This window comes from Saimiri boliviensis, chromosome 14 (assembly GCF_048565385.1).
Source record: "Saimiri boliviensis isolate mSaiBol1 chromosome 14, mSaiBol1.pri, whole genome shotgun sequence".
NCBI classification, from domain to species: Eukaryota; Metazoa; Chordata; class Mammalia; order Primates; family Cebidae; genus Saimiri; species Saimiri boliviensis.
Genome location: NC_133462.1, coordinates 15,637,655 through 15,651,398, shown reverse-complemented (window position 1 = coordinate 15,651,398; position 13,744 = coordinate 15,637,655). Strand labels below are relative to the sequence as shown.

At 50.8% G+C, this 13,744-nt stretch overlaps 2 protein-coding genes across 3 annotated transcripts in view; one reads left to right on the top strand and one right to left on the bottom strand.

Annotated features, from left to right (window-relative positions):
• Positions 1-563: 563 nt before the first annotated feature.
• EXOSC5 (exosome component 5) lies at positions 564-11,209 on the bottom strand. Of its 2 annotated transcripts, XM_039465649.2 has the most exons (6): positions 10,999-11,209; positions 8,806-8,919; positions 6,906-7,027; positions 4,618-4,758; positions 2,332-2,421; positions 564-893 (listed from the first exon to the last, which is right to left on the bottom strand). In XM_039465649.2, exons 1-6 carry the CDS (start codon positions 11,147-11,149, stop codon positions 801-803), a joined length of 711 nt encoding a protein of 236 aa, XP_039321583.2. In that variant the 5' UTR covers positions 11,150-11,209; the 3' UTR covers positions 564-800. The 2 variants fall into 2 exon arrangements, with proteins under 2 accessions (XP_039321583.2, XP_039321584.2); XM_039465650.2 differs by lacking the exon at positions 8,806-8,919.
• A 20-nt stretch (positions 11,210-11,229) lies between these two features.
• Positions 11,230-13,744, top strand: part of BCKDHA (branched chain keto acid dehydrogenase E1 subunit alpha) — a 33,685-nt gene continuing 31,170 nt past the window's right edge. The window contains exon 1 of the mRNA XM_003943191.4: positions 11,230-11,750. Coding sequence (XP_003943240.1) covers positions 11,643-11,750 — 108 coding nt within the window. The 5' untranslated portion in view covers positions 11,230-11,642. The remainder of the gene's footprint in view (positions 11,751-13,744) is intronic.

Here is a 13,744-nt window from a genome sequence, read left to right as displayed (position 1 = left end):
CCAGAGTCTATTCATGTGCGTGTGTCGGAGAGGATGGAAGGGCTTGGGGTGCTTGAGACCAAGAGGGGACCGACCGGTCAGGGTGACGAGCTGTGGTGGGCATCCCAGGGTGCTTGCTCCCCCGAGACCTGAGCTGGAGAAGGGGGAAGAGGGTTTTGTTGTTGTTGTTGTTGTTTTTGGGACGGAGTCTCACTTTGTCACACAGGCTGGAGTGCAGTGGCACGATCTTGGCTAACTGCAACCTCCACCTCCCGGGTTCAAACCATTCTCCTGCCTCAGCCTCCCAAGTAGCTGGGATTACAGGCATCTGCCACCACGCTCAGCTAATTTTTGTATTTTTAGTAGGCATGGTTTCATTGTGTTAGCCAGGCTGGTCTTGAACTCCTGACCTTATGATCTGCCTGCCTCATACTCCCAAAGTGCTGGGATTATAGGCATGAACCACCGCGCCCGGCCAGTTTTATTGTTTCATAGATCTAGTACCATCTGACAAATACCAGCTTACCTCCCTGCTCCTCTGGGATCTCACTAGCAGGGCCTGCAGACAATGGGTGCTCGACAGACATGTTAAAATGAATTAATTTATTGACTCATCCATTCCATAAATGTGAACTCCTTTGAATGTTATCCTTGTTGGGCAGGGATCTGTGGCCCCAGGCCTGGGGACTGTTGGGGGCCAAGGGCTCCCTGCAGGAGCCCCTGTGATGACATGGCTGCAGGCTCACATGAGCTGGTTTGCTTCAGTCTGTAGCAGGTGGGTGGGTGGAGGCAGTGGGAGCGGCCCCCTGCCCCAGCTTGTCTCAGCTCTTGGAGTAACGCCTCTGCAGCGATTCCCGGTAGAAGCAGAAGATGTGTTGCGAAGCTGCTTGGGCTGCAGCCAGGCACTGCTGGAGCTGTTGAGGAGAGACTGGTTGGTGCTGGGGGCTGAGCCCTGCATGCACACACGACACGACAGGGCTGATGCAAGAGGTTCTGCTGACCCCACCTGCCTCCCTTTGCCCCCAAACCCACCACCTCCCCCTTCACCTCCCACCACTCCCCCACCCCCAAGTGAGGCAGGTGGTGAGGGATTATATCCCACTTCATGAGCCGTTTCTTAGAGATGAGGAGAAATAAAGAGAGGGTGAGGGCTTCAGGGGTAAGATTCTGACAGCAACAGGACTCGGACCAATCAGGCAGCCTCATACCTTGGAAGAGGCCCCAGCTCTGCAGAGCTGGGGAACTGAAGAAAGCGCCTAATTGGAGTGGTCTTGGGATTTTACAGTCATGGGCCCCTTGACCCCGAATATTCATCTAAGAGCCATGGAATCAAGGGACTCCCAATCTTTCCTGCCATGTATTCCTAGATTTATGAGGTCCAGGCTGGATGTGCTTTTGCAGTTTCCAGGCTTCTGTCCCTTAGCCTGAGACCCAGAATTTTGGTGGCTTACCACTCTGAGCTAGGAGCTGGGGACCATCACATGCCCTCATCTTCTGACTTTATTTTTTTATTTTTTGGGGGATGGAGTCTCACTCTGTTGCTCAGGCTGGAGTGCAGTGGCGTGATCTTGGCTCACTGCAACCTATGCTTCCTGGGTTCAAGTGATTCTCCTGCCTCAGCCTCCCGAGTAGCTGGGATTATAGCTGCGTGCCACCACGCCCAGATAATTTTTTGTATTTTTAGTAGAGACAGCGTTTCACTGTTAACCAGGATGGTCTGGATCTCCCGACCTCGTGATCCACCCACCTCGGCCTCCCAAAGTGCTGGGATTACAGGTGTGAACCACTGTGCCCAGCCCTATTTATTTATTTATTATTATTATTTTTGAGATGGAGTCTTGCTCTGTTGCCAGGCTGGAGTGTAGTGGTGTAATCTCAGCTCACTGCAACCTCCACCTTCCGGGTTCAAGCGATTCTCCTGCCTCAGCCTCCCAAGTAACTCAGACTACAGGCGTGTGCCATCACGCCCGGCTAGTTTTTTTTTTGTTTTTTGTTTTTTGTTTTTAATTTTAGTAGAGACAGGGTTTCGCCATGGATCCTGACCTCGTGATCCACCTGCCTCAGCCTCCTAAAGTGCTTGGATCACAGGTGTGTACCACCAGGCTCATGCCTGGCCATCTTCTGACTTTTAAACTGAGCTCAACCTCTTTTTCCCTGTCCCATAAATTGGGCTTCCCTTAAACATTTCCACAAAGGTTTCTGGGATCACAAAGTCTGAAAACTCTCTTTTTTACAAGCAGAAATGCAAGAGGCTCTCCTGAAGACTCTCAGAATCCAGGGCAGAGTTGGGACAAGACTGCATGTCAGTGGGAGGGAAGGCTCTGGCTTTTGCCCTCATCCCCATGCTGGTACCTCAGCATCCGAGAAGAGCCCCTTGGTGCTGGACATGAGCAGCTTCCGTTCCACGTTGTCCAGGGCGAAGGTCAGGACTGCCCGGGCCTCCTAGGGACAAGGGGAAGAAGAAGGTAGTGGGGGACCTAGGACCCTCCCTTCAGATGAAATCTCAGCCAGTCCTGTGGCCAGGCACAGTGGCTCATGACCGTAATCCTGGCAGTTTGGGTGGCCGAGGCGGGCAGATCACAAGGTCAAGAAAGACAGTCACCCTTCTATGGGGTAGCAAGGGCAGAGCATCCCGTCTCCACTAAAAATACAAAAATTAGCTGGGCTTGGTGGTACATGCCTGTAGTCCCAGCTACTTGGGAGCCTGACGCAGGAGAATCGCCTGAACCAGGGAGGTGGAGGTTGCAGTGAGCTGAGATCTTGCCACTGCACTCCAGCATGGGCAACAGAGCGAGATTCCATCTCAACTGCCAAAAAATACAACTCCTGCTGGGCGCGGTGGCTCAAGCCTGTAATCCCAGCACTTTGGGAGGCCGAGGTGGGTGGATCATGAGGTCAAGAGATCGAGACCATCCTGGTCAACAAGGTGAAACCCCGTCTCTACTAAAAATACAAAAAATTAGCTGGGCATGGTGGTGCGTGCCTGTAATCCCAGCTACTCAGGAGGCTGAGGCAGGAGAATTGCCTGAACCCAGGAGGCGGAGGTTGCAGTGAGCCGAGATCGCGCCATTGCACTCCAGCCTGGGTAACAAGAGTGAAACTCCGTCTCAAAAAAAAAAAAAAAAAAAAAAAAAATACAACTCCCTCCATCTGAAACCCTCCAAGTGGTTTCTGCCTTCTTGATTGGAGGAAACCATTAGAGCACTGGGCAGACAACTCAGAATAACCTGAGCTCAGGACACTGAACCTGAGCTGCTGTTTGCTTTTGAGCCTCTTAAGATGGAAATTGGGAGTTTACGGGGTCAGTCTCAGCCTCAGGAAAGATGCTGGCCACAGAGAATGAAGCTGAGAAAGGCAGGGACGAGAAGTGAAGCGAGGACATCCTGATGGTGTCTGAAGTCCTGGTTTTATTTCATTATTTTTTTGAGATGGAGTTTCACTCTTAACCAGGCTGGAGTGAAGTGGCGCAATCTCAGCTCACTGCAACCTCTGCCCTCTGGGTTCAAGCAATTCTCCTGCCTCAGGCTCCAGAGTAGCTGGGATTACAGACACATGCCACCACGCCTGGCTAATTTTCATATTTTTAGTAGAGATAGTTTCACCATGTTGGCCAGGCTGGTCTCTAACTCCTGACCTCAAGCAATCCTGAATCCTACTGCCTCAGCCTCTCCACTAGCTGGGACTACAGGCATGCACCATCATGCCTGGCTAATTTATATATATATTTATATAAATTTATATTTAAATATATATATGTGATATATATATATGATATATATATATGTGATATATATATGATATATATATATATATATGTGATATATATATATATCACCTCGGCCTCCCAAAGTGCTAGGATTACAGGCGTGAGCCACCATGCCAAGCCTAATTTTTATATTTTTAGTAGAGTCAGGGTTTCACCATGTTGTCCAGGCTGGTCTTGAACTCTTGGCCTCAGGTGATCTGTACACCTCAGCCTCCCAAAGTGCTGAGATTACAGGTGTGAGCCACTGTTCTTGGCCATACCTTTTTTTTTGAGACTGAGTTTCACTCTTGTCACCCAGGCTGGAGTACAATGGTGTAATCTCAGCTCACTGCAACCTCTGCCTCCCGGGTTCAAGTGATTCTCCTGCCTCAGCCTCCTGACTAGGTGGGATTATAGGCATGCATCACCACGTCCAGCCAATTTTGTATTTTTAGTAGAGACAGGGTTTCTCCATGTTGTTCAGGCTGGTCTCAAACTCCTGACCTCAGGTGATCCACCTGCCTAGGCCTCCCAGAGTGTTGGGATTGGCTGGTCTGAGTGCAGTGGTGTTTACAACTAATTGATTACAGCCAGTTACAGATTTCTTTGTTCCTTCTCCATTCCCACTGCTTCACTTGACTAGCCTTTAAAAAAAAGTGTTGGGATTACAGGCGTGAGCCACCACACCCAGCCATACATTTCCTTTCCAATTAAGGAAGTTTGAGCTGGGTTTCTGTCACTTGCTGCTGAATGAACCATGATGATTGGAGCAGCCCTTGCTAAGTGGGACTGACGTGGCATGAGCCAACTGTCTGCAGAGAAGTGAGGCCTGGAGGAAGGGAGGGGGAGCTGTCTGGCCTCTGCCTTTCAGCCACCCTGGTCTTCACACTTACCTTTTCTTGCTTGGATGTAGGATCCAGCACAAGGGACCCATCAGAGTCCAGGGCACAGGTGACCCCACAGAAGAGAGCCCGCATGGGTACACCTGCATCCACCAGTGCTATGCAGGCGGCATTCAGACAACAGGCCAGGAGCTGAGCACCACGAGCAATGGTTAAGTTTCTTTTTTTGTTGGTTTTTTTTTTTTTTTTTTTTAGATAGAATGTCACTCATCGCCCAGGCTGGAGTGCAGTGGCGTGATCTTGGCTCACTGCGACCTCCGCTCCCCAGTTTCAAGCGATTCTCCTGCCTCGGCCTCCCGAGTAGCTGGGATTATAGACATCCACCACCATGCCTGACTAATTTTTTTTTTTTTTTTTTTTTGAGACGGAGTTTTTTGCTCTCGTTACCCAGGCTGGAGTGCAATGGCGCGATCTCGGCTCACCGCAACCTCCGCCTCCTGGGTTCAGGCAATTCTCCCGCCTCAACCTCCTGAGTAGCTGGGATGACAGGCACCCGCCACCATGCCCAGCTAATTTTTTGTATTTTTAGTAGAGACGGGGTTTCACCATGTTGACCAGGATGGTCTTGATCTCTCGACCTCGTGATCCACCCGCCTCGGCCTCCCAAAGTGCTGGGATTACAGGCTTGAGCCACCGCACCCGGCCCAACCTGACTAATTTTTTTATTTTTATTAGAGATGGGGTTTCACCATGTTGGTCCATGCCTCCCTCCACTGGGCCAATGCCTGTGGCAGACATCACTAATTGGTCACAGAAGGACAGTATGGCAGAGTGGTTAAAAGTGGTTCTGGGATTTTGTAACCCTGGGTTCCAGACCTGTCTTTGCTCTCTCAGCTTGTGACCTTGAGGAAGTGATTTAATCCTTAAGTCTCAAGCTCCTCATATGTTAGGTAGGAAATATCATAATATTCAACAGGTATGTACTGAAGTACATACCACAGGTTTTGGCAAATGGGGTCAGAGAGGAGAAGAAACCTTCCCAAGTCACATGGGGGAGGCACTGACTGGCAGAGCCAGGCCTGAAATGTGGGTGGCAGCCACTCTCCAGTGACAGAGCTGGCAGGGCAGTGGAGGAAGAGCCATTCTCACTGCTGCCTACAGGAAACTCACCATGGAAGGAGAGCACAGGTTGGGAGTCAGCTGGCTCTGCCTCAGTTTCCTCATGTGTTTCTTCTCCAGGCCTAGCAGGCCACACAAACGCCACAGCTTTAGAGTCAATTGGTTCCAGCTCTGCCGCTGATCCCCCACCACTTCCTCCAGGTTTCACTTTCCCCTTCTGTAAAATGGAGTTACAATACCTTCTCTCTCTGCCCATCCATAAAACGTCTGTCCAGTTTGGGGCCGTGTACCAGTAAAGCCTTCTACAATGCCTAATTCTGGTCCTCAACCATAACCTCCCTCACCTCAGACACAGTGATCTTTTGAGTCCCAGCTCCTGACTCAGCTGCTCTCTGCTCAGGGTGCCCCCAGCACTGACAGCCTGAAATCCACTGAGGTGCAGAGTAGAAGTGATTGCCGGCCGGGCATAGTAGCTCACGCCTGTAATCCCAGCACTTTGGGAGGCCAAGGCGGGCTGATCACTTGAGGTCAGGAGTTTGAGACCAGCCTGACTAACATGGTGAAACCCCTTCTCTACTAAAAATACAAAAATTAGCCTGGCATTAGGGTGGGTGCATGCAATTCCTGCTACTCAGGAGGTTAAAGCATGGGAATTGCTGGAGCCCGGGAGATGGAGGTTGCAGTAAGCCGAGATTGCACCACTGTGCTCCAGTCTGGGCGACAGACTGAAACCCTGGCTCAAAAACAAACAAACAAACAAAAAACAAAAGAAGTGATTGGCACAGGCTCTGGAGTCAGACCGGCCTGGGCTTGAGTCCTGCCTGTGCTGGCTTCCAGCTGTGTGACCTTGGGCAAGCCCCTTCCCCTGTCTGGGCCTCAGTTTTGTCACCTGAAACATGGGAAGATAAGAACATTCATCTGCCAGGGTCCTTGGGCTCTAGAACTAGGTGATCTGGGTCTAAGTCTTGGCTCTGCCACTTGCATGGGGATCAGAAGGGCACGTGTTTCACATGCTGTATTAAATGAGATGTGTATAAGGCACAGCGAACAGGGTCTGGCACATAAGTAGACACTCAGGCTATGCTTACTCTCCTTCTTCAGTGAGCTGGTGTCTGTCAAGTGTTTGAAGGCTTTCTGGCTAGCAGAGAGGGCATATGTGGCCACCAGAAAAGAAGCAAGCAGGAGACTTCCTGGAGACAGCAGCCTGTGGGAAAGGATACAGAGCCGGCATCGCTGACAACCTGCAGCACCACGGTGATGGAGGTGCGGGGGTGCAGTGTGCCCAGCACCGCCGCCTCGCACGTGTTCCTGATCAGCCGCTCCCGGCTCTTCTCTGCAACGCCTGAGGAAATTGAAGGGAGGTTGTCACAGTCTTCCCCTCCATCTGGCTCACCTTACTCTGTATGCTCCACCCAAACTCCCTGGAAAGGGCCCATAGTCTCAGGCTGGGATGGTGCAGGTACCTGCAGGGATGATGGAGGATTCCATTGGGAAGGAGGCAAGGCCTGCCTGCCATTCACCGACCCCTCCTACCTCCGGCATCCACCAAGGGAACTATCCAGGGGAGGAAGACCTGAGAGTACCATGTCTGTGATGCTACCCACGCCCACTCCCACCCCAGCAGGCCCAGCCAGTGGGGACTGAGGGATATGAGGGTAAAAGGGTGAAAAGTAGGTTAATGGGCCAGGCACAGTGGTTTACACCTGTAATCCCAACACTTTGGGAGGCTGAGACAGGCGGATCACTTGAGGTCAGGAGTTTGAGACCAGCCTGGCCAACATAGCGAAATCCTGTCTCTACTAAAAATACAAAAATTAGCTGGGCGTGGTGGTGTGTGCCTATAATCCCAGCTACTTGAGAGGCTGAGATAGGAGAATGGCTTGAACCTGGGAGGTAGAGGTTGCACTGGGCCAAGATCACACTATTACACTCTAGCCTGAGTGACAAGAGTGACTACGTCTTAAAAAAAAAAAAAAAGACCGGGCGTGGTGGCTCACGCCTGTAATCCCAGCACTTTGGGAGGCTGAGGCGGGTGGATCACGAGGTCAAGAGATCGAGACCATCCTAGTCAACATGGTGAAACCCCGTCTCTACTAAAAACACAAAAAATTAGCTGGGCATGGTGGCGCGTGCCTGTAATCCCAGCTACTCAGGAGGCTGAGGCAGGAGAATTGCCTGAACCCAGGAGACGGAGGTTGCGGTGAGCCGAGATCGCGCCATTGCACTCCAGCCTGGGTAACAAGAGCGAAACTCTGTCTCAAAAAAAAAAAAAAAAAAAAGCTGGGCTCCGTGGCTCATGCCTGTAATCCCAGCACTTTGGTAGGCCGAGGCGGGTGGATCAGCTGATGTCAGGAGTTCAAGACTAGCCTGGCCGACATGGTGAAATGCCGTCTCTACTAAAAATACAAAAATTAGCCGGGTGTGGTGGCTTATGCCTGTAATCCCAGCTACTCGGGAGGCTAAGACAGGAGAACAGCTTGAACCCGGGAGGTGGAGGTTGCAGTGAGCCAAGATCATGCCACTGCACTCCAGCCTGGGCAACAGAGCAAGACTCCATCTAAAAAAAATAAAAAATAAAGGCCAAGTGCAGTGGCTCACACCTGCAATCCCAGTACTTTGGGAGGCTGAGGCGAGCAGATCACCTGAGGTAAGGAGTTTGACCCCAGCCTAGCCAACATGGTGAAACTCTGCCTCTACTAAAAATACAAAAAAATTAGCTGGGTGTGGTGGCAGTTGCCTGTAATCCCAGCTACTCAGGAGGCTGAGGTAAGAGAATCGCTTGAACCTGGGAGGCAGAGGTTGCAGTGAGCTGAGATCGTGCCACTGCACTCCAGCCTGGGCAACAGAGCAGGACACCATCTGAAGAAAAAAAAAAGAAAAAGAAAAACGGGTTAATGGAATGAAAGGGAGATGAAGGCAGAGAGGGAAAAAGAGAGACAGAGGGAGAAATTAGAGGCAGACAGAGAAGCAACAGAAGATAAGACACAGGGACAGAGAGTTAAAGAAACAGCTGAGGGGAGACCGAAGTGGGGAGTGGAGACTGGGGGCGCTGGCAGGGAGGAGCCAGGGAGCGGTTCTGACAAATTGGGCACTCTTCGGAGGTTCAGCAGTGCCCATTACCAGGCAGCCCGATCTTCGGCCTCAGGATCACTTCGAGAGTGGCCTTGTTGAAGATCTCTTTGCTGACCTTCACCTCGGCTGGCCCGTACACACCCGCCAGGACAGAGGTGTCACCTGGGGAGACAGCACGGGAGGCCTCACTCACAGTGGCTTCTGGGGCCCCATTCGTGGTATTGAGCCTGATAGCCAGGGCTCCCCACGCCACCCCCGCCATTTGTTGGCAGTGATTCTTTGAGCACTCACTTCACTTCTCTGCCTGCGAATCCTCATTTGTAAAATGGGGACAACAGCAGTACCTCCCCTCTAGCATCCTGTGAGGGTCAAAGGACTCAATTCACAGAGAACACTTAAGACATTGTGGGGCTCATGCTGAGTGCGCAACTGACTTTAGCTGATATTAGTAATAGTCATCCATTAAGGCATTCAGGCAGGGTCTCACTCTCCTGGCCCAGGCTGGAGTGCAGTGGTGCCATCATGGTTGATTGCAGCCTCGACCTTCTGTGCTCAAGCGATCCTCCCCTCTCAGCCTCCCGAGTAGCTGGGTAGCTGGAACTACAGGCACATGCCACCATGCCCGTTTTTTTTTGTTTTTTTTTTTAATTGCATTTTAGGTTTTGGGGTACATGTGAAGAACATGTGCAAGATTGTTGCATAGGCATACACATGGCAGCGTGATTTGCTGCCTTCCTCCCCTTCACCTGTATCTGGCATTTCTCCCCATGCTATCTCTCCCCAACTCCCTACCCCCTTTTAAAAAAATTTTTTAATAGAGATGAGGTTTCACCATGTTGGCCAGGGCTAGTCTTGAACTCCTGACTTCAGGTGATCTGCCCACTTTGGCCTCCCAAAATGCTGGGATTATAGGTGTGAGCCACTGTGCCAGCCTAATTATAGTATTTTTAGTAGAGAGGGGATTGCCATATTGCTCAGGCTGGTCTTGAACTCCTGGGCACCTGTAATCCCAAAGCGCTGGGATTACAGGTGTGAGCCACCATACCTGGTCCTGATATTAGTAACTTTTATCAGGAAGTCCTTCCTGAAAGCTAACCATCCTCCCCCTTACTGCAGCTGCTCTCAGCCTCCTGAGTAGCTGGGATTACAGGCACCCACCACCACACCCAGCTAATTTTTGTATTTTTAGTGGAGATGGGGTTTTGCATGTAGGCCAGACTCGTCTTGAACTCCCTACTTCAGGTGATCCACCCGCCTCGGCCTCCCAAAGTGCTGAGATTACAGGCGTGAAGCCACTGCGCCCAGCCTCTCATGTCAAATTTTAAAGAAAAATGTAGGCCGGGCGCGGTGGCTCAGCCTGTAATCCCAGCACTTTGGGAGGCCGAGGCGGGTGGATCACGAGGTCGAGAGATCGAGACCATCCCGGTCAACATGGTGAAACCCCGTCTCTACTAAAAATAGAAAAAATTAGCTGGGCATGGTGGCGCGTGCCTGTAATCCCAGCTACTCAGGAGACTGAGGCAGGAGAATTGCCTGAACCCAGGAGGCGGAGGTTGCGGTGAGCCGAGATCACGCCATTGCACTCCAGCCTGGGGTGACAAGAGCGAAACTCCGTCTCAAAAAAAAAAAAAAAAAAAGAAAAGAAAAATGTTCTTGGAGTTAATCTAGTTTTTAGAGTTATTTAGCTAGGGGAAGGGGACATTTGCCCTATAGGTAAGACTTGCCCTAATCTTAGGGATGTTTACTCCTGTGGAGAGATGCAGTGAGATGGCCGTGGCGATATATTTTTCAACCTAGGGTAGTGATATTATCTTCCATTTGAGAAGTATTTATGTGGGTGAAAGATCCGTCACACTCCAGTGTATTTATGCAAATAGATAGGTTTGCGTCAGTCCGGGATGCATGGACCTAGAGAGTGTGTGTGAGAAGCGGAGGACGAATCTAGTTAAGCGGGATATTTGCCCTGGTGAGGTGATTTTCCCTATCCTGAAATATCCATTCTTGGGGGGACAGTCTACCCCTCTTCTCATTCTCAAAGATATTTGCCAGGATGGAGATATCTTCTCCTTTCTAGTCGTGAGGGAGAGATGTGTGTATCCCTGCGTATGTAGTAGTATTCAACCGGACAAGAAATCCTGCATCAGTGCAGGAGTGACATTTACCAGCTGGTAACGTGGGGAGGCGGGCACTCCGTTGCACTGTAGTCCCTCCCTAAAAGAAAGACCAGCGTGAAGTTCTTACCTTGTAGGAAAGAAGCAGAGCCATCTGGCCGCGACAGCAGGTTCTGTTCGCAGGCAAAGTGCCGGAGGCTGCAGCCGGGACCCCGAGGGCTGGACCCTGTTCCAGTTTCGGCGCGAATTTTGGCGTCAGCATGCCTCTCCTCCTCCATCATGCCAGACCCCACGTGCGGCTGCGATTGTCACTTCCGCCCGGCAGCGCGCGCTGCGTACAGGCTGCGTAACGAGTGCGTACGCGTTGGGCTGGGCAGTTAGCCTGGGCGTCCGCACGTGGCTTAGCGTTTACCAACAATTTGGCTCCGCCCCGACCCACCTCCTAAGTTTGGCAACGCCATTGGGCAGTTGAGAACAGGAGGCGGGCCTTGGCATGGTCCTGTTTTACTCAGCAGCCGCCTCCTAAATCCTTGGGGCCTTGGTCAGGTTGCCCTTTTTTTTTGCCTGTTACAGGAGTAACTACAATGAGGCAATTGGAGAAAACTTTGGACAGATAGATTTTCTTTTCCAAATCTCTGTGCATTCTGTCTACCACAGGAGGGGAAAAAGGTGGTTTCCTTGTCAGGTGGTGTGGAGTTTGCGTCAGGCATATAAAGGGGGAGCCCTGAGCCTAGCCTACAAGAGGGCCGGACTGCTGAGTGGTTGTTAGCCAAGATGGCGGCAGCAATCGCTGCGGCGAGGGTTTGGAGGCAAAGCCGAATCCTGCGCCAGGCTGCCGTCCTGCTGTTGCGGCAGCCTGGGGCTCGGGGACTAGCTATATCTGTGAGTACCTGGTCTCCAGGAGGTTTTCCCAAAGGGGAGTAGGGATGTAAAGGCTATCTTCAGAGTGTGGGGTCCCTGAAGGATATGAAGGAAGGGCTGTCGCAGAGGGGAAAAAGCGGGAGACCTCTTGGAGAAGACACCGAAGGGAAGCTTTGCCACTTCCTTAGGAGAGGAAAAGAACCTGATTGCAACTTCTTTGTGGGCCCTGAGGGAGAAAGACGACTTGAAGAGAGGGATGGGAGTTCTTTATCAGCTGTCTCCCCTATTCAGGGCTCCTTGGAGGGACAGGGGAAGACCGCGAGACCTTTTTTCTCAGGGTTTGGAGAATGCAGCTGACTTTGTAAGGGAGTGACTTTCTTCTGGGCAAAGATTCCTTCTTTCTCCTTCAAAAAGGAGAAAGAAGAGAGCAGGTCCCTGTCACAGGCTGCATAGGGCCCTGTAGTTCTTTGCTCCTTTGCCACAATTCTGATTTTAAAATGAAACGTGTAAAAAACTTGTTTGATTCCTGTGTCTTCTGATCGAATATCAAGACGGAATTCGTGTGTTCTGGACACCGTACAGAGGAGATGATTAATATTTGTTGAATTAATGAGGGGGGAAAAAGAGGCACGGACAGGACACTTTGCCCACATTTCTTAGAAACGCTTGAGAAGGCTTTGTTTCTTGCCAAAAGAGTCACAGTCCCTTCAGGTGGATGCTGCTAAGGGCAAGATTACCCTGCAAAAAAGCGTAGTTAGAAGCCCCTCTTTGGGGTGGGGAGGCAGTAGGTTGCAGAAGAGCTTTGAACTACGGTTGACAGATAGGAGAGTAGTGGTTAAGTGTATGGGTTCACGTACAGATAGGAGAGTAGTGGTTAAGTGTGTGGGTTCACGTCCTTGCTCTGCCACTTTCCACTTGAGTAGCTTTGGGCAACAGACTGCACCTCTCTGGGTCTACGGACCTAATTTTCCTCCCTGTAAAATAGTAACCGTGGCCACCTCATAGGGCTGTGAAAAATTAATGTGTAAAATGCTAAGGACCGGCCCTGGCACATCATAAGGGCAATAGGAATGTTGGTCATTGTTGATAGTGAGGGTGGAGGGAAGGGGCAGAAACTGACCTTGGAGATGGGGAGAAGAAAGGGGGTGACCTTGGGAGGGCCAGAATGGGTGAGGCCCTGGGAAAAAAAATCTCAAAAGATCTTGTGAGGTTGAGTCTGATCCTCTGATCCTCAGTCCATAAGGAGGGGAAGATAGAATCTGTAGGAAGGAGCTCTGGGTAGAGGGACAATGGATGAAGGGTGAAGAGGATGGGCCTGGAGTAGGGCGTAGTAGGTACCTAGGAAGGGAGTCACTTGAAATAGGTAAATGCAGAAGGGCTGCAGGAACAGGTGTGGGTAGGGCAGGCTTCTGCCCTTGGGCTATTCTCTTTTGAGAACAATCGTATCCTCCACAGCTGATCTCAGTCCCAGGTGTCCATTGGCGGGCCAAGTAGTGTGGGAGGTGGCAGTCTAGGGAAAGGTTGTTTATGGTTGATTACATCTTTCTCTCCTGGCTCAATCTCCTGATTACCTTTCCTCTTGCTTTCCCTCCTTCATTTTTGGTGGAGAGTGAGGAGGGAAAAAGTCCCTATTTTTTATTTACTCATGTATCTTTAAATTTGTATTAACTTAAAGTTATTGTTTTTTCCCCTTTATTTTGCCCACCTGTTCTCTCTCCTGTCTTCCCTCCTCTTCCCTCTCTTCCCCTTTCTCTTTTCTCTCTCTCTCTCTCTTACTTTCTGTACCTCTCTTTCTTTTTTCTTTTTTGAGGCAGAGTTTTGTTCTCTCGCCCAGGCTGGAGTACAGTGGCGCGAGCTTGGCTTACTGCAACCTCTGCCCCCTAGTCGTTCTCCTGCCTCAGCCTCCCTAGTAGCTGGGATTACAGGTGTGTACTATTAGGCTTAGCTAATTTTTGTGTTTTTGGTAGACAGGGTTTTGCCATGTTGTCCAGGCTGGTCTTGAACTTCTGGCCTTA

Coding starts and splice junctions, on each gene's coding strand:
- EXOSC5 (XM_039465649.2), bottom strand. CDS start 11,149: ATGATGGAGGAGGAGAGGCATGCTGACGCCAAAATTCGCGCCGAAACT. Junction 8,920..10,998: donor CTCTGCTTCTTTCCTACAAG/GTAAGAACTTCA, acceptor CTGTCTCCCCAG/GTGACACCTCTGTCCTGGCG. Junction 7,028..8,805: donor GCCGAAGATCGGGCTGCCTG/GTAATGGGCACT, acceptor CAATTTCCTCAG/GCGTTGCAGAGAAGAGCCGG.